The sequence below is a fragment of the Protopterus annectens genome, chromosome 1.part2, assembly GCF_019279795.1.
Source record: "Protopterus annectens isolate FY-2018-M chromosome 1.part2, PAN1.0, whole genome shotgun sequence".
In the NCBI taxonomy this organism is placed as follows: domain Eukaryota; kingdom Metazoa; phylum Chordata; order Ceratodontiformes; family Protopteridae; genus Protopterus; species Protopterus annectens.
The window spans coordinates 956,889,030-956,914,170 of record NC_056727.1 but is presented as its reverse complement, the minus strand read 5'-3'; the positions used below and the strand labels follow the sequence as shown (position 1 = coordinate 956,914,170).

Genomic DNA, 25,141 nt, shown 5'->3' with positions numbered 1-25,141 from the left:
TCGCTACCTTGCTGTGGTACAGGGGTTTATCGTAATGTAACATTGTTACTAAATGCCCGTCAGTGTGCATCTGTGAGTTGCTACCTTGCTGTGGTACAGGGGTTTGTCATAATGCAATTGGTACTAAGTGCCAGTCAGTGTGTATCTGTGAGTAGCTACCTTGCTGTGGTGCAGGGGTTTATTGTAATGTAACCTTGGTACTAAATGCCAGTGTGTAGGTTGGCAAATCAATTCTTAATGATCTGAATGTAGTGACACTAATGGTTAAATGGTGCTGGATGAGCTTGACAGGGAAGGGGGTGCAATGGCAATGTGGTCACACTTGGTGTTGTCTTGAGTAGGGCCCCCAACCTGAACCTTGCTGGGGGCCCCCAAAATACTGGCACCGGCCCTGCGTATAGGAGCCTTAACTGCCTAGCTCTGAAATACCCCCTTCAGATTGGGTAATCCCAAACCGCCTTGTTCAATTGGAAGAACTTTTGCCATCTTAGCCTCCCAGATAAAATCCTTCAGTGCTTTATTAATTACTATCCACAACTCATCTTCTGGTTGATAAAAATATGCCTGACTCCTGCACAACAGAACAAATTTTTGAGCCAAAATTGGGATCAGTTCAGAGGTATGAGTAACTGCTCTCTCTGTACCAAGCTTTATAAACCGACAAAGAGAAGCTACAATGCTCAAGAGCGATTTAAAGTAAGAAAGGAATACAAACAGCAGTCGCCTACCAAGAAAACTGCATACCTCTAAACATCTTGGCACAAGAAGTCTGGACAAAGGACCCAAAATAGGGACAAATTTGAAAGATTTCTCTTATAAACTTAGAAAGTTGCTAGAATAACAGGATTTGAGTTGAAATGTATTTTATGAAGCCTGTGGAGTCTGAAACTCAAAATGTATACAATTTAATGACATTAAACCTCATTGATTTTGCCGAAGACTACACATTTTATGAAGAGAGCAAAAATCTGGACGATTGACAACTATGGAAAACTGTCAGAAGACTGAAATAAACACCGCTTGAAATAACGCACAGCTATCACAGGAGCCATATATCATTTGATAATTAACAAGTTAATGTAAAACGAAAACCGCCTACTGCCATTCAAGAAATGATACACGAGCTCTACTACAAGTTAAGAAAATTATTTTTTCCGTAATATGCAAAACTGCGTTTAAGCCTGGAGTCATTCTATCTGTGCCACTGACGGTTGCTAATATTGCATTCTGCAATACTTATCAATCACCACGAACTTACCATTCACAATGCGGCCGCTAGAACGGAGGAGTAGGTTGGAGGCAGGATTTGTTTCTGAAGGGAATAGTTGAAAGGTCAAAGATTTAGGCATCATGGCGTCTACTAAACGTGTTGTTTATGTTGGTGAGTGGATTTGCTATAACAGCTAACTGCATCGTCAGCTTATAGAAGCGGAGAGAAATAAGTGCTGTTTTCTGAAAAATAAAAAGTCCATTGAATGTAGTAGGGGTTGGCTGAACAAATTTAGGAACGAAAGAAATGTGATATTTTTAATAAATGCTTTAGTCATGACGAGTAATCAGGAATATGTCTGTATTTTGTAAGCAACATTTTAATTTTCTAAGGAAATTAATTTCACATTTTTTTTAAACAACTTAACGCTCCGTCTTGCCCTGATCATATTTTCCCTTCTGCTTGGTGAATTCTCGAGAAAACAAAGTTTCCTAGGCTTATCTATGATTTTATATAAAGTGCCATATTTGGAAAATTAGTATTTTCTATCTAATAGAGAAAATCCGTCATTCTTGAGTTAAAAGGCTGAGAATTTTACAAATGTTTAAAACCACATCTCTCACCTGTTGATGTTACATAGTGCACCTGTCAATTAAATTTGTGTTCCGTTATTTTTCAGTAAACAACCCTTAAAGGAAAACTTCATCTAGAAGTTGAAATAAATGCTAAAACTATTGTCATGCATCAAATCCCTCAAATTTTGATTGGTGACTGTCACGCTGACGCAGTTTTGTATTTCAGACTGTTTTTATTGCCCTCATAATGTATTTTATGCTTTCATAATATGATACAGCCTGGGTGTAATAAATCATGTGGTTGTTTTCTGCTTTTGCTTACAGTGTGAGACTCTAGCTTCTTAACCTGTCTCTGGAAACAGAGATTGGTGCTCCTTTTCATGAGCTTGACTTGATTTGTGTTCGGTGTCAGTTGCCAAAAAGTCCTGTTGTTGTTTTTTTTTAATCGTAGAAGTTGGTAAATGGTACAGTTTTTGTTATGTAGTCAAAGAATGCCTCAGCATTCTGAATTATGAGATATGATTGTATTCTATATTCACATTTTCTGATACGTCTTTGCCAATCAGATGTAAGTCTGCACATTGTGTATATTAATATCTGCCTGTATTCTTTGTCTCTATTTTTCTAAACATGTCTGCCTGAGTTTATCACTCAGTGATGTATGTACTGTCTCTTTTTTGGTATGTGGAGCTTTTCTCCCTGGGCTTCTACTGAAAATGGACATGTATCCAGTCGGACTATCCCGGTCAACAAATGTAAAGTAAATAATTGATGGACATGCTCCACCTAAAGAAAACCTTATTCCCATGAGCCACACGCTCTAGGGATCTAAACCTCACCACAACAATAAATAAGACGTGCTGGAGGGATAGATTCCTGTCCCAGAGACTTCCCATGCTTTGGAACAAGATTCCAATCTACATTAGGCAGAGCTCCTCACCAACACTCTTCAAAAGAAACCTTGACGACTGGATGGGAAACAGAAAATTTACCCTGGGGATCACTTCAGTGGCTCTGCTGGACAGAGGCACAGGGAACTAATCTAAGGGGGCGGCGAAAGCCAACACATTCTGGCTAGGCTTATAAATGCCTTCGGGCAGATAGCCTACCTATAAACTTCCAGTTCTTAGTCAGTTTCCTTACCCTTCCCAGTCTTAATTGTGTATTAAAGTTGCCAGGCAAGTGTAGCAGCTCTTCTCATTCATCTGCAACCGGCAACTTCATAGAACTTTATGATCTGTGCCAGGAAAGGAATAAATAGGTATTGAAGGGTTACAATATTCTAAACTACATATAGATATCCTGTGAAGAAAAAAAAATGTGGGGTGGCTTAAAGGTTTATAGGATTATGCTATGCTAAAAATTATGTGGGGGGGATAATGTTAGTTGGGGATTTTTTTTTTTACTTACTGTCAATCTCTGTCCATTAGAGAGAGACACGTGGGCCAGACTGGGGGTGAATTTGTGATTTCCCATCCAATAATCAATGTTTCATTTCAACAGGGTCAGGGATGAACTCTGCTTCACTTAACATGGGAAGCTTATTCCGTAGGGCGGGTATCCTTTGGGACACTAATTAGTCTCTCCAGCATGTTCTCTTTATATCACCAGCAAAGTTCAGGTCCTTGGATCTAGAGCTTCGGGTGCTGTTTGTTTTGCAGGTGTGAAAGAGATTCATCAAAGCTGGACCTGAGGATGCCTTACATGTCAGGAATAGATCAGCTTTCAGTAACCTGTACGAGACTGAGCAGAGAGATATGGTCTTGAGGCAATACTACCCTGGATTCTTCTGGTGAGGAACCTTTGGGGACATTCCAACTGTTGCAAGTGCTTGGCTAGATACATGCCAAAGGTGGCTTTGTACTCAGTGATGGGTTCTGATAAGGGCTGAGTAGAGTGGTACCGTAACTTTCTTGGACCTAGATACCGTACCTTTGCTTATGAGTTGGGTGACACAGAATGATTTTCTTACAATCTTGGTAATTTGTTAGTTGAAGGCCAGATTACCATGTGCATATGTTTCAAGATCCTTAACTATTAGGTTAACTGTTACTAGAGTTTTATCAATGGAGTGTTTAGCTTGGGTGAACAAGTTCCCTAAGGTTTATAGGTTCATAAGAAATTACTAGGCTAATGGCTTAAGAGCCCTTACAAGCCTAGCCATTATTACCAGATTTTTGATTCCAAAAGGCTAGAAGTTGGCTTAGGTTAGTTGGTGCATATGCCTTTTTGCATTTTACAGACTATCCCTGTTCATAAGGGACATGGGTGCCACCCCGGGAGAGAATTTACGATTCCATATCCATTGATTCAAAGTGTGTTTGAAGAGGGTCAGGGAAGGGTTCTGCTTTATGTGACTAGGAAGCCTGTTCCAGAGAAGGGGTAATCTGTGAGATATGCCTGTCTCTCCAGTATCTTTTATTTGTATCTCTGGCCAGGTTTAGATCCTTAGATCAGGTGACCGTTGTGCAGTTTGTCTTGTGAATGTGTAAATTCCATTTAGGCTGGGTCTGTGAGTTCCTTGTAGGTTAGGCATAGATCACCCCTTAACAGTTGGTAGAAGATAGAGTAAAGGGATAGGGCTTTTAGTTTGTCTGCTTAGGACATGTTTACACCCTGTATTTCTTGTAAGGAAGCTCTGTGGCTGCTCCAGCTGTTGCAAGTGGCTGGTCAAGTACATGCTTAAAGGTGTATTGTACTCTATTATTGGTTTGATGTGGGCCGAGTACAGTGGGACTGTAACTTCCTTGGATCTGGATGCCATGCCTTTACTTATAAGCTGTGCCACATAGAAGGACTTCTTTACTACTGTGGACACATGGTAGTCAAATTTCAGGCAACTATCTATCTATGTATCTAGACCTGTCACCTCTGGGCCCACTCTTAAGAGTGTGCTATTAATGTTATAATTGGCCATGGCTCTGGTACCAGTCTTTTGTCTGAGTCAGACCCTTCTGAAGGATATCTACATCACTGGGACGATTCATAGATAACTTCCAACTTGTAATCGTCAGCAAACTTAGTCAGCCAAAGGCCTTGACATTAGCCTTGACTTCAGAGAAGTATGTTCCAAACAGGAGACGTCCCAGCACTGAGGTCTGTGGCACACTAATAGGATCTTGCCTCTTACTGAATCTGGATTCACCCACTCTAACAATATGTGTCCTGTCCATGAGCCATTTGGTGATGTAGGGATTTGTGACCAATTTTGTGAATTTATCTAAATTCCCCACTCCAGTATTAATGTCAAATGCCTTATCCAGGTTAAGCTAGGCAGTATGCTCTGTTTTACCCTCATTCATGGCCCTAGTAACTTTCTCAAAGAAATCCACCAGAATGAGCAGGCATGATTTTCCCTTCACAAAGCCGGTTTGGGTCCATTGATGGGAGGTTTCCTCTGTCATTATTTATCAGGTCCATGATTATTCTTAGAATGGCCTTGCATACAAGACTAGTCAAACATACGAGTCTGTAATTTCACGGGTCTGTTGATGGTCCCCCATTATACAGATGGATGACTGGCTGCTGTCTTCCACTCCATAGGGACAAAGCCAGTCTGGAGACTGTGGTTAAATAGAGATCCTTGTGGGCCTGATAGGACTTGTTTTAAGCTATTTAAGAGGGATCTTGAGATATTGTTGGGATCCAACATAACTGTGTCTTTAGCTTTAAAGAGCACAGTGGCTACCTGTTCTTTGGTGATATTGATAAAGGAATAGTATAGGGTATTTCTTGGGTGGTAACCAGAGGTAATGGAGAGGTGAAAGCTGAGCTGAATTTATCAGCCAGCAGATTTGCAATATCTTCTGGGTGAGTATAGGTCTTGCCATCTATAACTAATTCTACACATTGCGTGCTGCTCTTAAGATTGAAAACATCACTGAAAAATGCCTTATGATTATCCTTAGCTTGGGAACCTGTTTTTGCCTCAAAATTTGTTTTTGAAGACTTTTTACTAGTCCACTTATTTGTTTGTTTAGACTAATGAGGGAGTGTTTCAGTGCTATGCACATTCTATCTTAGTTCTAGACAGGATTTTCTTTCTTTTTTGTACAACCTGTTTATACCAGGGGTCCACCAGGGTGGCTTGTTTTTGCGGTTTGTCCTAAGCTTGTTTCTGTCTGGTACTGCTGTCTGTATGCAGTTGTTTATAAGGTCATACAGGGATTTTGTTTATGCCTCCACATAGGCTTCTGTGTTTTCTGAGTTTGGGGGAGGTTGGAAACTAACTGTGTCATCATTTAGTAAGAGATAGTTTGTCTTAGAAAAGTTGTTAAAAGATTTTGGAGTTTGGTGGGTGTTCTAGTATTATATTTATTTCAAGAGATATTGCTTTGTGATCTGCTCTAACCAGTGAGGACATCACAGCTGGGGAGGGGGGGGGGTGCATTGCTCTTCCATATTTGTGAGTACCAAGTAGGATATTTGTACCCCTAGTAGGAGTGCAGACTAGCTGCTGTAAGGCATTTGCATTAACAGAGTCTAGAAATTTTTGAGTCTGTGTGTTAGTGGTCATGTATGCTTTCCAGTTAATGGAGGGATAGTTGAAATCACCCATGAGTATGGTATTGAGTTGAATGTAATTCTAGCAAATTCAGGTATGATGTATGGGTTTCCTGGCTCATGGTGGAGGACCTGTAGTTTGGAAGGATATTGTAACCGATTATTCCTATGATTAGTTGGGCGTGGAGTAACTCTAAAGCAAGTCATATTGTTTGACCAGCCTTGAGATGTGTTTATCCTTTATGTAGATCAGTGATGGTGACCTTTTGGGCTCAGTATGTCAAAAATTTGAAAAATACCTATCTTGACTCTGGTGGCACCCCCCCCCCCCAATGAACAAAAGAGAAACCATTTTTTTTTAAGATAGTCATTTATTTAAAACAAATATGGTCCAGTCATGTGTGCTACTGTGTATTATAAAAGTGAAAAAAAAATCAGTGACTTACAACAGAAAAAATGATATGCACACTGATAATTGGGCTTAAAACAGTGCACCAAAAAAGTACCCTACTTTTAATAGTAATTTTGAATTGAACTGAAAAAAAAATGGGACACACTGCATTTGATTTGATTAACATAATTTAGTGACTTTTTATTGCTGAATTTTAATAGATAACTGGAGGGTCACATAGGTTCATAGACAACAACATAGGTTGATACTAGGCTATCTGCCCTAGGGCATTTATAAGCCTAGCCAGAGTGTGTTTGGCTTTCGCCACCCTTTTAGATTAGTTGACTGTGCCTCTGTATAGTAGGTCACAGAAGATAGCCCTTTTAATATTTCTTGTATTTTTGTTCATTCAGTTTTTTTGGTAACTTGGGTGTTGGTGAACGCTTGTGTGTCACCCAAAATGTCATGGCATGTCACCTTTGACACGTGTGTCATAGGTTCACCATCACTGATGTAGATGGATACATTTGCCCTTTCATGTGCAGTGAGTGATTGGAATGCGTGACAGGCATTATAGCCATGCACTGCCAGGGTGCTTTCTGTGGCTTTGATCCATGTTTCAGTAACTACACAGACTTCAGCATTCTTCAGGGTGAGGAGTGCTTCCAGGAAGTGTAGTTTCTTGTTGAGACTCCTAGCATTGAACAGTAATACCTTTAGCTTATCCTGATTAGATTTTGCTATGTTGGAAGATTTGTCTGCTTGGCATTGCCTAAAAGGCATTATAGGGGTTATAATGTTTTGCCCATTTTGCCCATTACCTGAAAGCCTAGTGGTGACAGGTGAAGACCATCCCTGGCAAAGCAGTGTGGCATCTCTGTCATGTTCTCCCAGGCTGACAAATATTGGACCCCTTTAGAATGACATCAGCAGCTAAGTAAATTATTAAAGTCAGTAATTTGCTGTTGGTATTGTGGCATCATACTAGAAGATGGTAGAATGCCGCTCAGTGATAGGTTCATACCTGCCTGTGGCACACATTCCAAGAGCTCAACTATGCCTTTCTTCATGTATTCCAGGGAGATATGTCTCTGGTCATTTACATTCACGTGGACAATGACTGAATCATACTGGTACTTTGGGTTTAGTGACTTGAATGCTTGCATAATCTGGTGAATCTTGGCTCCTGACAGGCAGCTAACTGTAACCGTCTTATCCAGTCTAGTGAGAGGGACATCAGTGTGTATCACAATGAAGTCTCAAATGACCAAAATATTGGGTTGTATGGTGTCACTGCGGTGGTGGTGCTGCGGTAGTGTTGTCGCCTCACAGTAAGACGTTGTCCTGTTCGATTTTCAGATAGAGTGTCTTCTGTGTGGAGACATGCGTGAATGGGCGTACATTCGTTGAAGGTTGTGCGTCAGAGCTGCCAACTCGGCACGTAAAAATCTACTGCCAATCATTAGTGGACCGGAGTTCTGCTGTGGCGACCCCTAACCGGGAAACTGTTACGGGTTTAGTTGGATTTTCCGGGTTTATTTTATTTCAAGGGAGACAACTTTGTGGTCTAACCTCACCAATGAGGATGTGACATGGTGGTGGTGGGGCAATGCTGTCCCTTGTTGGTGAGTGAGGTCCAGTATGTTTGATATTGTGGTTGGACTACACATTATCTGGCCCAGGGTGTTTGTGTTGATAAAGTCCAGGAAATATTGTACCTGTGAGTTAGGTGCAGTGTATGTCTCCTAGTCTGTAGAGGGGTTGTTAAAGTCTGCTTTGAATAGGGTATTTGTTTGGTCGTTGAGCACCTCTGGTAAGTCTAGGTAAGAGTTGTGAGGTACGTGTGTCATAGTGGATGACCTGTAGCTGGCCAGGACATGGTAAATAACCTTGTCTGTGGAGATTTGGATGTGGACGAACTTCGGGCCATCATCCTGTTTAACCAATTTGGAGTTCTGTTTGTTGCTCATGTACATTGAGACATCTCCACCTTTAGCCCCTTCTGTGCTGCTTTTGGTCTAAATGTGTGGAAGGTACTATAGCCTTGCACTGCCAGAGTACTTTCTGCAGCTTTAAATCAAGTTTCAGTAACGGCGCAAATGTCTACATTCTCCAAAGTATGGAAATTAGCATTGAGCAGTTAAGGTTAACACTGAGCAGGTAAAGTTAACCACTAAAAGCACTGAACAACCTTAAGGTTGATTTGAGTTTTTTTTTTTTTTATGTTGGTAGTTTTGTCATTTTGACATCGCCTAAAATGTCTCGGGGGGGGGGGGGGGTGGATAAAATTTTAGCTAAAGTCTGAAAGCCCAGGGGAGGACAGGTGCAGACCATCCTTGGCAAAGCAACGTGATCTGTTAACCATACCCTCCCATGCTGCTAGATATTAGATTCCCCTGGACTGACACCAGAAGCTAAGCCGACTATTAAAATCAGTCATTTTCTGTCTGTACTGTGACATCATCCTTGGTGAAGGTATAATGCTGCTCAGTGCAATGCATATACTTGCCTGTGACACATATTCAGAGAGATCTGTAATGTTTGTTTTCATATAGTTCTGTGAGGTACATCTCAGTTCATTTACACCCACATGGACTATGATAAATTTTTCTACAGCTTTAAAAGGAATTCTAACAAAGAAATGAATACAGTTTTAAAACACAAAGCATTTAGATGTAATGAGTCGGTGAAATATGGGTTTTGCAGTATGTAAGGGTGTGCATTATAATGAAAAAAATGTTTTATATTAAGTGTCACACTTTAATTATATGCTCCCTTATTTGAAAAGGCTGTAACTCTGGTTCTTGAGTATTAGTGTTATTTGCAATGCACTGTTTCATTTGAAATTGTCACAAGTACTCCTTTCCAAACTTTCAGTTAAGTTCGTAGTGTAACCTCAGCATGAAGAATATTTGTTTGCATAGTATAGCACCCCACTTTATCCCAAAGTAAATAAACAATTAGGAACCTAGTAAGTAAATGCAGACCGTTGCAGGTAGCATTAGTAAGAATGCGTATACCTGACAGTGTTGTTTTGTATGGGGTGTCATCAGATGGCAGATCAGCTAGACTTCTGGCTCAAACAACTGTGCACCAGAGATCTTCTTGACAAAAACAAAAATGCTATTCATTCTTAGCTTGCTTTGCTGATTTTTCTTGTTTAATCTGTTTTATGACAGTTTGTAAACAACAGCTTAGTGTTTAAGGGTGCTGTCTTGAATTCCAACAATTGCTGCTTGTACAGAAAGTGATGCAGGTGCAGGGCACATTATTTGTTTGTGCTGGTGTTGAGTTTCATTGTTTAACTCCTCCCTTCAGTGGAGCTCTTTTGAATTTGCAGTCTAATTTTCATTGGGCGTGGCATGAGCCTTTTTAAAGATCATGACTAAAGTGATGAAACAAAGTTTTATTTTTACATAAAAAGTGTTTGTGTGCATCTGTGTGTATACAAACGCCCCTTTAGCCCCCCTTTTTAGTAAAGTAACATTTAAAAAAAAAAAAAAGCTTCCAATCATGGAAGTGTAAAGTAGTCATGCCCTATTTAGTTTTACCTTAAATCGTCCATCACACTTTGTCAAACGGCCACTTTATCGACGCGGTTTGCGCGAACCAAAACCACGAAAAATTTTAAACATCGAAAAACATTCGACATTCAACATTTCCGGCCGTGCAACACCTCCACACCAATGCTGCCATGGGTCAAAAAGGGTCGAGGTTTTGCCGTTCACATATTCGGAATTCAACGTTGGAGACGTTCGCATTTCGGCATTTGCAGAAGTTGTGTCGCTCATATCGGGATCGACAATATAAAGGTAAACCCCCTATTTACGGCATTAATGTTAATATGGCAGAGGAGGCATGTATGTCACTTGGGGGTGGCCAGTACAATTAGAGCAGATTTGCATAAGTAAATGCTTATGAAACAGTTATTTTATTGCCATTCTGTTAAATTAACAGGTTGGCAAAAAAAAAAAAAAGCAGATGGGGAAAAAAATTAACAGAACCTATTTTAAATTCCTGTATAGTGTTAGATAATCTAGTTTGTGTAAGTAGGTTATTCAATGGGTTTGCCACCCTGACATGAAACAAAAATTGACCTTGATGAGTATTAAATATATCAGTTGTCAAAACACCCCCTGTTCCTTTTTATCATAGCGGAAAAACCTAGATTTGTACTAGACAAAGCACAGCTTTAATTTCTTAAGTTTTTCACTGTAATGCAGATGATGGACTTAAGTGATTTCCTGTTATAATGTATCTGAAAACGTCCTAGTTTCTTTATATCAACTTTTGTATATGAATAAAAAGCATAATCAATATTCTGTCTGTAGTCTTGCGGGGGATTCATAAAATGGTAGTAATTCATTTATGTATAGAGATAATAGTCCTTAAAATGATCCTAATTATATTAAGAGTTTCTGGTGACTTTGTTAGTATTAATTCCAAAGAAAGTTAATTGGTTATTGCTTATAACATCCAGGTGGTTAGAAAAAAGTACAGATAGTCAGCAATTTAATCTTATTTGTATTGAGATAGCAGAACTTATTTGTTATCCCCATATATATTGTTCTGCCCTTTCTGCTGCTAAAGCAGATGTAGTTATTCTCTGACCATATAAGTGAAGTTTTAAGATAGTACTGCAAACCACAGCAGCAACATTAGTATAAATTGCAAAATGTTCAGTCTTTACCAATTTAGATGCTAGAGGAGCTGTCATTAAAATGTTAAACAAATAAGGACTTAATACAGTTCATGTAGAACTCCCCTCAAAGTAATGAAAGAGTTAGAAAAGCTTTCCTAAATCCTGACATTTGTCTGTTTTCCAATTATGAGCTCACCCATTTCACTGCAAGTGATTTGTCCTCTTTTGGATTACTCTGTGTAGTGTAGATGAATGGGGAATAGAAACAAAAGTTTCATTTAAGACAAAGGACACTGCCAGCTGGCAAAATTTGGTCTAGAGCCAATGCGACCAGGGTATAAAAACCTATCAAGTCTAGTAGAGCATGACCATCCCATTGTGAAGCCATGTTGCATTATGTCCAATATTTCCTCAACTGTTGCATATAAAACCCTTAAGTACCATCTTAAAACATTTTCCAGCTATGATTGTTAAACTTGGAGGTTTCCCAAATAGTAATATACCTATATCTATGTCCTTGATATAGTTTCTGTTTTCTGTATTTGAAGAACATGTCCATTTTGTACATTTTTCAGAAGTAAATATAGTAACATGGTCTTGAACTCTCCTTAACTATAGACAAACAAGTCTTTCAGGACTTGTGACACAGTTAGGCCTTATATTATATAGTGTCTTCTTTACCTACTTGTCTGTAATAACTGGACAGATAGCTCTCAATCAGACTGGTTCAACAATACTCTGTGACACAGATAACATAACTAAGTTGGAAAAGTACTTAGCAAATATTCCTGCTGTAATATTATCAATCAGACTGGTTCAACAGTACTCTGTGACACAGATAACTAAGTTGGAAAAGTACTTAGCAAATATTCCTGCTGTAATATTAACAATTGGTTTTCACTTAGGTTTTATTTTGTGCTGAGAAAAATAAAGCATTTAACATTCTTGCTGCAACTTTCTCAGTTGTAATGTTTTCTTTTGATCACTTTATATTGCTGATTAATACAGATTAAAATATTGTTGTTCGTTACAACAGTAGCATTCTGTACACCCATTCTGTCGGCTACAGTTGGTATTTAATAACGCATCATCTTTCTGCTCACTTCTGTCCCTATTTTTTTTTTTTTACTTTCAAGAGCTATGGGTGCTTTCTTTTGGCCTTGCACCAATGGCACATTACTTTTTGTTTATGTGTGGTATTTTCTTGGCAAATGTCCTAACTATGCAAGTAAAGCAGCATAGTTCTGTGCCAAACCACTCAAAATATTAAGAGAACTAATTTTTTGAATGACATCAGTTTGAAGAGAGATTTTGTATTTTCTATACGTAACAGGTCAGCAGATTTTGATCCTGTGTACTACACAGAGACCCGAATAGGTTAGCAGTACACATTCAGCTTTTTGTGGAGTATTTTGTACCCCAGTATATCATCAGGTAAACCATTACACTCTGCATCTGTATCTATTTCAGATTCATCATTGTGTAATTTATTTCTTTATGTTTCTGTCCAACATTCTGACATGCTTGTTTTTTGTTTGTTTTTCATAGCTTCAGGTGCATTTCAGCCTTTATGCCTTTTTACTTCTACAGCACAAGGGCATACCTTCGTTGAAGGTTGTGCGCCAGGGCTGGCAACTCGGTACGTAAAAATCTACTGCCAATCATTAGCGGACCGGAGTTCCGCTGTGGCGACCCCTAACCGGGAAAAGCCGAAAGATACAACAATTTCTACAGCACCGCCAAATAGTTCATTTTCATATTTTATTCAGCAACATGAGCAGTCTTCTGAACACGCTTATATTTTCTTTTACATATCTTAACAAATATGTCCATTTTTAGCACAAAATCGCCATACTTGAGGAAATGTAAAGCAAATCTTCCCATCCTGGTTATAGCCACACCTAATGCAAGAAGTATGAAATAAAACTGTTTCAGCATTTTTTGTATTCCGTTATGAATTCTTACAGGGCTACCTTTTGTCATACCCATTACTTGAGTAACACACCCTGCCTTTATTTCTAATTTCTGCATGTTTGCTAACATTTTACTTTGCATTTATGCTTTTCCTTGATTAATGATTTTAAGTCTGTACTAGTAATTCCATTTTTATGCATCCACACTTAATATCAGGAGTTTCTCTTAATAGCCTGCCCTTATATATATTTATGTATGTGTGTGTGTGTGTGTGTGTGTGTGTGTGTGTATATAGATATATATATATATATATATATATATATATATATATATATATATATATATATACTGTGTGTGTGTATATTTTTTACAGCCACTTCATTTACAAGCATGAAATATCTTATGCAGTCAAATGAAGATCAGATAATATAGTGGTATAATTGATGAACACTTGATTCTACTTAGTCTGTTTACATTAGTAATACTAATCAAAAACAAAGATGGAATAACAATTTTACCTGGTGCGATTTACTACACTGGGCATTCCCAAAATATATAATACAAATAACCTAGCATGCCAGTATCAGTATTACACCTTCAACAAATTGGGTTTACTGTGGGAAACATTCTGGCAAGTCTGGCTGGAGTGTAAAAATAGTTACTTTGAGATCTGAGAGCAGGCCTGGGCACTACTTTCCCCATTCTTGCTTAGTTACTGATATAACTACATCTCTTTCCACACCAGTGTAAGTTTGTTGGTCTTGATTGTTTTCATTCCACAAAGTACCGTCTACAAGGCGCTAATAACTTCACTCCTGCCTTTTTTTCAAACCTCCATGCTACATGTAAAGGCCAATCCTCTCTGACAGTGCATACATCTGAGTATTCTTAAAGAAATCAATAATAAATCAAAGATTTCTTTAGAGATCATATTTCCCTCCATAATTTCCATAAATTGGTGCCCATGATAAGGGAAAAGTACCACGTATCTTTTCTCAATTTAGCAGTTTTGGAAGTGTATTTAAATTTATGACCTACCAAGTTTGCATTCCTCATCATTTTGCCAGATTTATAGGCGAGATCTCTTTGTGTTAATCATCTGTCATCTCTTTAATCACAGCCATTAAATCCATTGTTATCGTTTTATCCCTTTGTCTCTTTGTTTTTAACATCTCATAAAACATATTCTCCCTCTATCTGTTTACTGTTAAAGCTGTTTTTTTACATAACTTCATAGTCTTTGTATATCAGCCCTAGTAAAAGGTTGCCGTAGGACATGACTTAAAATATGGGACTCTCCCATCCTCCCACATGCACTTTTTTTTTTGTCTTGCCTGAGTAAATGCATGTTTGGTCTTCCTCAACTTGGCAACAATTTTACTCGTAGAGCAAGAAGATCTTTTGACACATTTGTTATGGAGCTTAGACCGTTATACTCCCTGTATCCTTTGCTCCATATCCAATCAATTTACCTTACATTCTGATTTTAAAAAAGTCCTTACGTTACCCCAAAATATCTACCAAAGTTAACCTCATTGGTACAGCCAGTGTATTAAACCCAGGTAAGTTGAGCAATCAGGTTCTGTTAAAAAGAGATATTCGATATGTATTCTCTCTCTCTTAAGGAATATTACTTATTTGAATAGCTCCTGTTTTCTGTGTGTTCATTTTACAACATGCTAATCTTCCATATTTTTCAGCCGAGTTAAGAATACAGATAGTTATAACTGTAAATAATTCAAAAATATTTGTGTATTATCAAGATGTATTTCTACAGACAAGTCATCTGATTTACCTTTTGCCTGGAGCTGGTTAACCTTATTCATAGGTACAGTAAAGTCAACTAATTCTTCCTTCCTAACAGCTTGTGTGACATCTGTTGCATCTAACAAGTGGCCGTTTTTTATTACCTGCTTTTTGCTGTCGCAACTTTAATGCCATGCTTTTTTGATTACTGGGAATAAACTCATAGTTCTTTAGTTTGAGAGATTCCTTAATAAGTTCAACTTTATATAATGCATTGTGTTTTCAGTTTTTGTTCTGTGCATCCTTAATTCTCTCTTTTGCACAGATAACATTCCTTATAAACATCATATTGTTTACTACTTTTCTCAGCTTTATATTGTCCTGTGCAAGTCATAACTTTCAGTTTTCCTGAAGATACATTTCCTCAGAATTGTAAGTCTGTTTTGACAGCATCCTATTTTTTTTTATTTAATCTTCAGTCTAGTGGCCTTAAATTAGGTCACTTTGATATCAGCTACAAAGTTCAACTTGGTTTGCTTTCTCTACAAAAATAAATTCTCTCACCAGTGACTATAAAACTGGGAACTATCCAGGTGTATTTTTAATAGACAAGATCCCTGTGGCCTATTCATTCCTCCCTGGGAAACCCCCATGAGCTCACCCACTCATTGCAAGAGTTTGGTGGTAGTGAGTTGACCTGCTTTGCTGGCCCCGTGGGCGGACCACTTACACTCTTTCCCAATGGAGCACACACCTTCTTTCCTGTGGCAGTTCTTCTAAAGTCTGCTGTAGCTGCCCTTGAACGCCTTCCTTCAGCTACCAGTGCAACCTCCACATGGCAGTGTGGTCTCAATAGAGTCAAGCTGCATAGGGTATACACCTAGTGCTCCTGGAGCCAGCTCCCTCTAGGATGGGCGAGAAATGGCAACAGCTGCTCACTCCCACCCTCCTTTCCAGCTCCTACAGGCGCTTGAGCCATTGTTCGAACTCCTTGCCTGTAAAATAGACAGGTTTGTATCCCTCACTGCCAACGAGCAGCTCACCAGAAGAATCATTTGGTGTGTTCATAGGAGGGAGGATCTGGACATTTTCCAGTAGTAAGCCAGTGAACCCCAAGAAAAAAGGTCTTATTGGTGAACACTTGAATCAATTGAAGAATACCAGATGGACTTCAGTTTTCTAAAAGTTATTATAGCCCTTTATTTTCTGGAGCTTATGGACTATAACTAAGAAGGTACTGTTGGCAAGTAGTCTGTGCTTTTGCTTTATTTTGTTGCCTTTTTTGTTTGAATTGAAACTGTGAACAGTTTGATAAGCTTATGGAGAATGTGGGCATATTTTGGCACACCTTGTTATGCCAAACATCCTGAAGTTTTTATCTTTTGCTGTATGTATAAAGTCAGTCTGAGCAAATTTACCCCACATGGAGTGGCAGAGTTTCTGCGGTGTGTGATTGAGTAAAGCTGTTTGAGCAAATGTAAGCATCCCTGAGAAGTGTGCTGTGAGCCTCTGAGTGGAATGCATCTTTATTGTACCTGGCTTTGAACCAGGATGACAACCACTGAGCAGTTGCTGTAAATTACAGCTACTGTTGACGGTATGGTGTCAATTGCCAAAGCCATAGCAGTGCCAAAGACAGTTCCACTACTGAAACCATTGGCAAACGAGGAAGACGTTGAAGCATACCCGATAACCTTTGAACAGTATGACTACCAAGAGAGCTTGGACCAGGGAGATTGGACTAGAATCCTCTCAGCTCACTGGAAATCTTTTTAAAGCTTTCATGGATATGGAAGGGACTGATTATCAATTCCTTCTTTAACATCTTAATAGCTTGAGCTGATGTTCTTTGGGATACAAGCAAAGGGTTCACAGCTGGATATTTTCTCTTAACAAAATTATCAGTTTGATATGTACTTAATCTGTGGTTAGATCCGGAGAATCAACATACTAAAAATAAAATTATGTAACTCTTAGCCATTGATAAATTTGAAAGAGTTTTGCCTGCTACTTTACGAAAGTGAGTGTTTCAAAGCGAGCCTAAGTGCGCTGAAAATTTTATTGCATTGGTAGAGAGATTGTTGTGTAGTGAAATTGTGTTTAAAACTGAACTTTTCATGTCTATGTTAAAGCATGTGTCAAATTCTGATGACAAATGGAAATTATCAAGTGCAGTTTGGCAGCTGATACATGGAACAGACTACCAAATTATATTAAAGCAAGTACTAGTTTAGATATTTTTAAGAACAGCCTGGACACTTTTTATGTGGACAAGTGTTTTGGTATTTTGGCAAGCTAGAAGGGCATTAATACCTATGTTTGAAATATTTGTGTGTATGTATGGTTATACCTACGAAAATTGTAACTAGTGAAAAAAATGCCTCTAATGATGCTTCTTGTTTTTGTACACTTTTATTAGATTATCACTTGAGATATAAGCAAACATAAATTAACAGAAAAAACAAACCATATTAACATTTTTTCCATTTGCATACATTATACATCACTTATTCTTTTCTTTTCTTTGTAATTGTCATCAGTCCATTATTACATAAATTGCTGAATTCCTGCCTTCCCTTAAAATTTACCCCTCCTCCTGAACATTATTCTGCATATATTGTTCCCACAATATCCATTTATTTTTATGTAATTTCCTCCTTCCCTTTTCTAAAGACCTCCCTTCTAGTTTGTCTTTGTTATACTATTCAGTACTTCAAATACAGTTGGTTTAGACATTGATTTCCATTTTCTAATAATTGCCTTTTTGACGGCCTACAGATTTAAACTTAGTAAGGCATCACTATGTCTAGGCAATTCATATTCTGTGTTCCAGCTTAAAAAATCCTATCCCTAGTTACAGCCATTTTCTTTTCCAGTATTTTCTGACAGAATAGTGTGTAGAGAATTTTTAAAATTTGGCTGCTCATTACACTCAAAATGTGTTGCCGGTCACCTCTTAATTCCCATCACCACCTCCAAAATTTGTTATGTACCTGAGGAAAAGTTCTTTGAAGTCTGCTTGGGATATAAAATACCTATACAAACACTTCCAAGCAAAAACCTTAAACCTTCTGAACTTTGTTGCATAATTTGGGAGCCAGCTAACATGCAATTTTTTATATGCCATACTAATTATCCTTTTTTTAATAGCAGCTTCTGTACTAGGTTTAACTAAAAAACTCTTCCAGAGCAGGTCTTTTGCTTAGGACTCCCATATCCCTTTCTCTTTGTCTATATTCTGCTATCAATCCCTGGTAAGGAAGGCAATCTCTAGCCTGCAGTCCAAACTTCTTTTTGACCTCATCCTACACTATTACATTTCCCTCTTTAGTTATTTGCTCCCAGTATCTTGGTTTCTTTTCATGTTTTTCTCAGTAAATTCCATTCCCCCTCTTTCTTATTTTCTGTAAAACTACTTGCAGTCATATTTATTGGTAAAATCTCCTTACTCTAGTCATGTTTTGGCTTAGCTTTTATAATACTTTCTGCAACTTTACGAATATAATGTTCTGTATGGTTGTCATTATTTTTCTTAAGGATCTGCAGTCGAAATCCCACTTTCTTCTTATTTCCTGACCCCCCCCCCCCATTTCATTATCACTGCTCTTTTTAGTATTTGTCAAATGTTTGCCTTCCCTCCACAAACCATACCTCTCACCTCAGAATAGCCTTATTAGGGCCGCCATATTGTGTGATTTCATTGTAAAGTCAAAGTCTTCACAGTGGTATGGGAACACACAGTGCATAGTAATGAGATGAACATTTGCTGTGGTAATGTCTCTCTATTTACTTGTGAGAGTACTTTTGATTTCCTACTTTTTGAGCATTCCAAGCAAACAACAGAAGGGTTACAACTGCACACAGCATAAAAAAATAAACGTTTATTTTTTATGCTCTGTGCCGTGGTGACCCTTCTGTTGTTCACTTGGATTATTCATTATTTGTCTTCAGAAGTGTCTTCAGTTCCAGTGGTGGTGTTTCTAATTTTACTTTTTGAGCATGTCATGCAAGTTTGTCAGTTTGACTTTTGCAGTGACATCCTTTGATTTTCTTTTTAGTGGCCATTTGTTCTACAACATTTTATGTTACATTTGAATTTTAGTCTTGAATGAATAGTTTTAGTGCTTTTGCTCAGACTTAGAATTGCAGTTTTGAGGTAGATTTTCTACCTAATATGTGACGACTAATCTGCATTCTCTAAATTATTAAAAACTTTTTTTTTTTTAATTTATTGCTTATTGATCTTGTAGTGTTAATCACTGACCTACACAATTATTTTTTCATAAGGTCATTTGTAAAAGTCTGAGGTTCATCAACCCATACTAATATATGGACTTTGCAGTATGTGTGAGAAGCATTAATAAAGTTGTAAAAGTCTGAGGTTCATCAACCCCTTCTAAACTGTGAACATCACAGTGTGTGTGGGAAGAATTTAAAATAATGTGTGATTTCACAAAAAGTCAGACTTGTGTGTAGAGAAATGTTTTTAGGCTGAAACCAGTGAGAGTACTAAATAAATTGTGTTTTCTTTTTAATTGGTACATCTGAGATTGGATTGAAGGGAAAGTGTTTTGTGACAGAGGATCTTTGCATTTTGGTGGACCCATCTTTCAGTAAACTTTTCCTAGCCTTCATGATCTTACACTTTGTTACTTCAAGGAAGAAATGCAGTGGGCTGTATAGAAATAGTTCATTAGCAAGGAAGGAGAAGGCATCAAGTTTAAATACAAAGAACCTGGAACCATAGCCCTTTCTTTCACAGGGAGCTAGTTTATTTTCGTAAGAATAAAACATGATGTTCTTTCAAGCAATTGCAGTGATGAAACTGCAGCTTTTATTTGATGTAGACTGCAGTGATTTTAAGTGATTATACAGAGTGAGGCAGAAAGTGAAAGACTGGACTGGTGAGACAAATAATGTTAGGCAAAGAACAAATAGAACACGTTTAGGAAATGATGCATCTATTTTCTGTAAAGTTCATTCAACCCCTATGAAACAAGACGATGCTCCTGACAACTTTGGAATTCTGGATGCAAATATTCAGCAATCTGAGGATCCAGATTGTTTAGAAGGAAACAAAAAAAAGGAAGGAAGAAATTCACAACAAATAACAAGGGAGAAAAAGAAACTGATTAATGTCTGCAAAGTAAAGAGAATACATACTAAAAAGGACACTTCTTTGTTATGTAACACACAGGTTACAGGGAATGATATTTTTCATCAGAAAACCTTCAGTCTACAGAAAAAGGCATCATTTTTCCAAAAGAGAAGGTAGAAAAAAAGAGGCAAGGGGCAGGTGAAAAGGAAGAAATCAAATCTGAACGTGGAAGGATTGAAGAACATTACTGTAAGAAAAAAGAAGAGAAAGATGTTGACTACATGGCTCAAGCTGTGGATTTACAATGCCAGCTGGATGAAAATTTAATACACAATGAAAACAGTGGGATTAATAAGACTAATGGTGATGAAGATTTATCCTTTGTAACAATTGATAGAGCAGATATTACTGCATTAGAAGTTGAAGATTATTCAGAGCTAGTCAGAAAATATATTGGAGATTCAATTATTAGAGGAACTGATGCTTATATTTGCAGAGAAGATAGTGAACATCGAATAGTGTTATGCTTGCCCAGGAGTAAAATTAGAAAATGTGAGACGAGCCTTGGAACACCTTAATAATGTAAGGGAGTACAGATCTGTTTTTATTCATGTCAGTACAAATGATCTCATCTGCAAGGACTCTCCTGACTGTTAGTAAGGAACTGACAGCCCTCTTAGTGTAGCTTGTACTGGTATTAGGGCATATTTTTCATAAATCACCTGTAGAAAGGATAGTTAGGTCACCATGAATGAAAAGATTGTTTGGGTAAATACCTACATGAAAAAATGTCCTATTTAAAAAAAATGGAAATGTGTAGAGCATCCAAGCCTAGTTTTTGGCACATGTGTTCAGACAGGATGGCGTGCATTTGTCAATATCAGGGAAGAGAATTTTTGCACCAGATATTTTGTAGTATTTGAAAAACACTAGGCTGGATTTTAGCCAGGTTGAAAATTTATGAGGAGTTGCTAGGTCGAAAATGTAACAGTTCACATATAGCAACATTTGATGCATCTCTGATGGTTGTTAATGCTAGGGGCATTAATAATAAAGATTTTATTGGAAAAATTGCTGCATTCCCACAAGATTGATGATGATGATGATGTTTGTGAAACATGGTTAAAGAACAATGACTGGAAACCAGTTCTGTCAGGGTGTAAATGTTTTTACTGTAATAGACATTTTAACAAAAAAATCAGGTGTGGTGTTATGATAGGGATTAAAGATAATTATGAGATTTGTGATTATTACATGTTTAGTGATAACACCAATACTATAGACTGTGTAACTGTGACATTAAAGACAACCCTGGAACATATAACAGTTGTTGGAGTGTATAGATGTATATGTGCAGATGACCTTGAGGAATTCATCCATTTCTTTCCTGAAACACAGGAGGGAAGAATAATATTAGCCGGGGTCTTAAATTTACCAGAAACAGACTGGAATAGTATTGATTCAACAACATTAGTAAGGAAAGTATTCACAACATATATTCAAGAACAACAATTGCTTCTGATTGTAAAAAACCCTACCAGGGGATGGAACATACTAGACATTGTTTGCTCTCCTAAAGAAATTACTGTTACTTCAAGTCAGGTTTTACCACCGTTGATGTGCAGTGATCATGGGGTTATAAAGGTTAATTTGTTGTTAGATAATTCTGCCAAACTGAAATCTAAACCAATTCACAGAAGGTTAATTACAGGTTATATGGAAGCAAAACAGTCACTATGTAAAACTTACTGGAGTGAGGTGTTCAGTGGAAAAACTGCAGATGGAATGTAGAACGTTTTGAAAGAGAAATTGTTTGAGTGCAAAAAATAAAAAAAAAATGTTTAACATCAGGATCTAGGCATACAATGTCAGGGGGATACATTTCCATAAGAACAAGATACCTGATTAATGCGAGAGACAAAAAATATAAGAAATGGAAGTGAGGTAGAACTGCAACTTTGAAAATTGAAATAAACAAGGTGAACAAACAGATTAAACATAGTGTGAGACAAGATCAAGAAAATTTTGAATAAAATCTATATAAAGATATTGAACATAATAGGAAACATTTTTATAGATACATAAGATATGAAAGGAGTAAAGACATACAAATTAATAAACTGTGTACAGATTCTAAAATTTATTCTCAGACACAACAGCTTATAGATATATTTACAAAATCTTATGCAAAAGAGTTTGGCTCCACAAAAGGGGTGATAAGTTGTCCTAGTGACATCCAGGTTACCCCAGATACTGGAATTGAATTAGATTATATTGAAAAAGAACTGCACACACTGGATCCAAACAAAGCACAGGGAGGAGACAGAATTTGTAACAATGACCTGAGAACACTTCAGCAAGAACTTACGGTGCCATTATGTCTATTATTCACTAGGTCATATAAATATGGGGAGATTCCTCAAGATTGGAGACCTGCACTTATTAATATTAAGCCTGTCTTTAAGGGAAAGGGGAGTAGGACAAACCCAGTGTCACATAGACCCTAAAGTCTACTTTCATGCTGTGGAAAAGTAATGGAGAAGATAATATTGGATAAGTTATTGTCAGAATTGGATAGGTTGAAACTTTGAAACCATATATCAGCATGCATATATTGAAAATAAATCTATTACCACCTGTAATATGATGTTCTATAACAATATAATAACAGCTATGAATGAAAAATTGTGCTGTAATGTAATTTATATATATTTAACTTCAGCATTTGACAGGGTCATACACAAAACACTGATCAATAAATTAGAAGAGCTAGGTATTGATGTACTCTTGATAAGATGGATAGCTGTATGGCTTACAAATAGGACATGACAAGTGTCATACAGCAACTGGACAGTTGAAATTCTTGGTTACAGTCAGAGTGTCCCACAGGGCTCTGTCCTAGGCCCTTACTTGTGGAGATTATATCTTTCAGACCTAACTTTTTCATTTGAGGTATTCTACAGTCTATATGCAGGCAACCTGAAATTGGGTAAACCGATTACATATGTTACAGCTAAGGCATGTGCCAAAATAACTTGACTAAATTGACCATTTGGGCACAAGAGAATAATATGTTGATACAGACATCAAAAACTAAGCATGTGAGATTTGGGAGACATCAATTAAAAGATGACTATTTAATACAACATACAGTGATTGAAACTGTAGACTCATTTAAGGATCTGGGTATATGGATAGATCCGGCTATGAGTTTTTTCTAATCATTTCAACCAGTTGGTTAATGATATTTATAGAACTATAGGTTGTATAAAAAGATTTATAAAGTCTAGGAAATCTAAAATGATGAAGTCATTGTTTGTTAGTTACATTAGACCCAAACTTGAGTATGGAAACACTTTAAGAAAAAAAAGCATGAATAAATTGGAAAGAGTACAGCAGAATATACCAAGGGCATCCATGGATGTGAAAATCTAAGTTATTATGAAAGACTAAAATATCTGAACTTGTATAGTGTCTCTTACAGATATTTAAGAGGAGTTCTTATTCAGGTATATAGGGCATTTAGGGACAACTACCCCTGGGAATGTTTGGGGTTATCACAAAGTACTAGAGAATCATCAGATAACCTGTGTAGAAGATTCTATAGGAATGAGAAGTGTACTAACTGGTTCTCTGACAAAGTAGCTGATGCATGGAACAGACTATGAAATTACATTAAAGCAAGTACTAGTTTAGATATTTTAAGAACAGCCTGGACACTTATTATGGGAACAAGTGTTTTGGTATATTGACAAGCTAGAAGGGCATTAATGCCCATGCTTGAAATATATGTATGTATGTATGTATATTAAAGTTGGGATCTCCTTCCTTGCTAGTGAGGTTAGCCTAACCAATCCAATTACAGTCTCCGTTATCAAACCATGATGACATTGATGACATTGTTTTGAAATGCCCATATGGTAAGCTACATGCAAGTTCCTAGGTGTTTACTAGGCTAATGACCACAAGGGCCTTTTTAAGCCTAGCCATGCATCCCACATCTCTGATGAGTTCTGATAGGCTTGGTAAGTGTAAACATGGGCCTGGGAGATGAACCATGTACAGGTTACCTGTTTGCATCAGAGACATAGGTGCCAAACCAGGGATGAATTTCCAGTTTTCCATCTAATTGTCAAAGTTGCACTTGAATTGGATTAGGGAGGAACTCTGCTTCCCATGGATGGGGAGCCAGTTCCATAGACGGGTTAGTCTCTGGGATACATTCCTATCTCTCCAGTAGGTGATATAAGTGACTACTTATTCTGTGTTTTGGGTACAAGGATAAAGAAATTATTTTGTTTCACATTCTTTTTCCTTAGAAGTCTCACAGTTTCTAAAGATTTATGCAGAAACCTTCTCAGCAGGTGGTGTAGTGGTGCAGCAGTTAGTATGTCTAGCCTCGTGGTACTTGGGTCTCCAGTTCATTTCCCTGCTGGGGTACTTCTGTGTGGATTCTGTATATCCTCCCTTTGTCCAAGTGGAGTTATAGTGTGGTCTCCATTTTCATTCCACATCTCACAGACATGAAAAGGAAATAAAATGGGAAGTGTCTAAATTGGCTGTGTGTGTCTGTCTGTCTGTGTGTGTTCTGTCCAGGATTAATTCCCTGCCTTATACCCACTGACTTCCGGGACAGGCCTTATCTCTCCAGTGGATTTAAATAAGGCAAGGCACTTGTAAGAAAAGGAACGAATAACTTCTTTATTACCTGAATTAATGATTCAAGTGCTGCTGCAGTCACCTTGCAGTTACTTCATCGTCTTTTCCTCTCATGCATCTGTCTTCATACTTTCCGTGATTCCAGGCTCCTTCAGTCTGTCATGCTATGTGCTACCATTTATTGACTGAATACGATTTTTTTACATCAACCAGTTACAATTTTTGTTTCTGTTGTGTGTTTACATGTATTATATATGTATCTGTACGTATATAGTTATATAAGTGTTTGTGTATTTCTGTGCATTGAATTGGGTTTGACTGGGTTTGTCATGTATGATCTAGCAGAAGTCAGCAAGCTGAGCTGCTGCAGTGTGGAAATTGGGTCTTCCTCACCCCCCCCCCT

General features: G+C 37.7%; 1 protein-coding gene across 1 annotated transcript in view; it reads left to right on the top strand.

Moving 5' to 3' along the window:
• Positions 1-1,238: 1,238 nt before the first annotated feature.
• The window catches only part of PPIE (peptidylprolyl isomerase E), a 619,697-nt gene continuing 595,794 nt past the window's right edge, over positions 1,239-25,141 (top strand). The window contains exon 1 of the mRNA XM_044059910.1: positions 1,239-1,381. Coding sequence (XP_043915845.1) covers positions 1,351-1,381 — 31 coding nt within the window. The 5' untranslated portion in view covers positions 1,239-1,350. The remainder of the gene's footprint in view (positions 1,382-25,141) is intronic.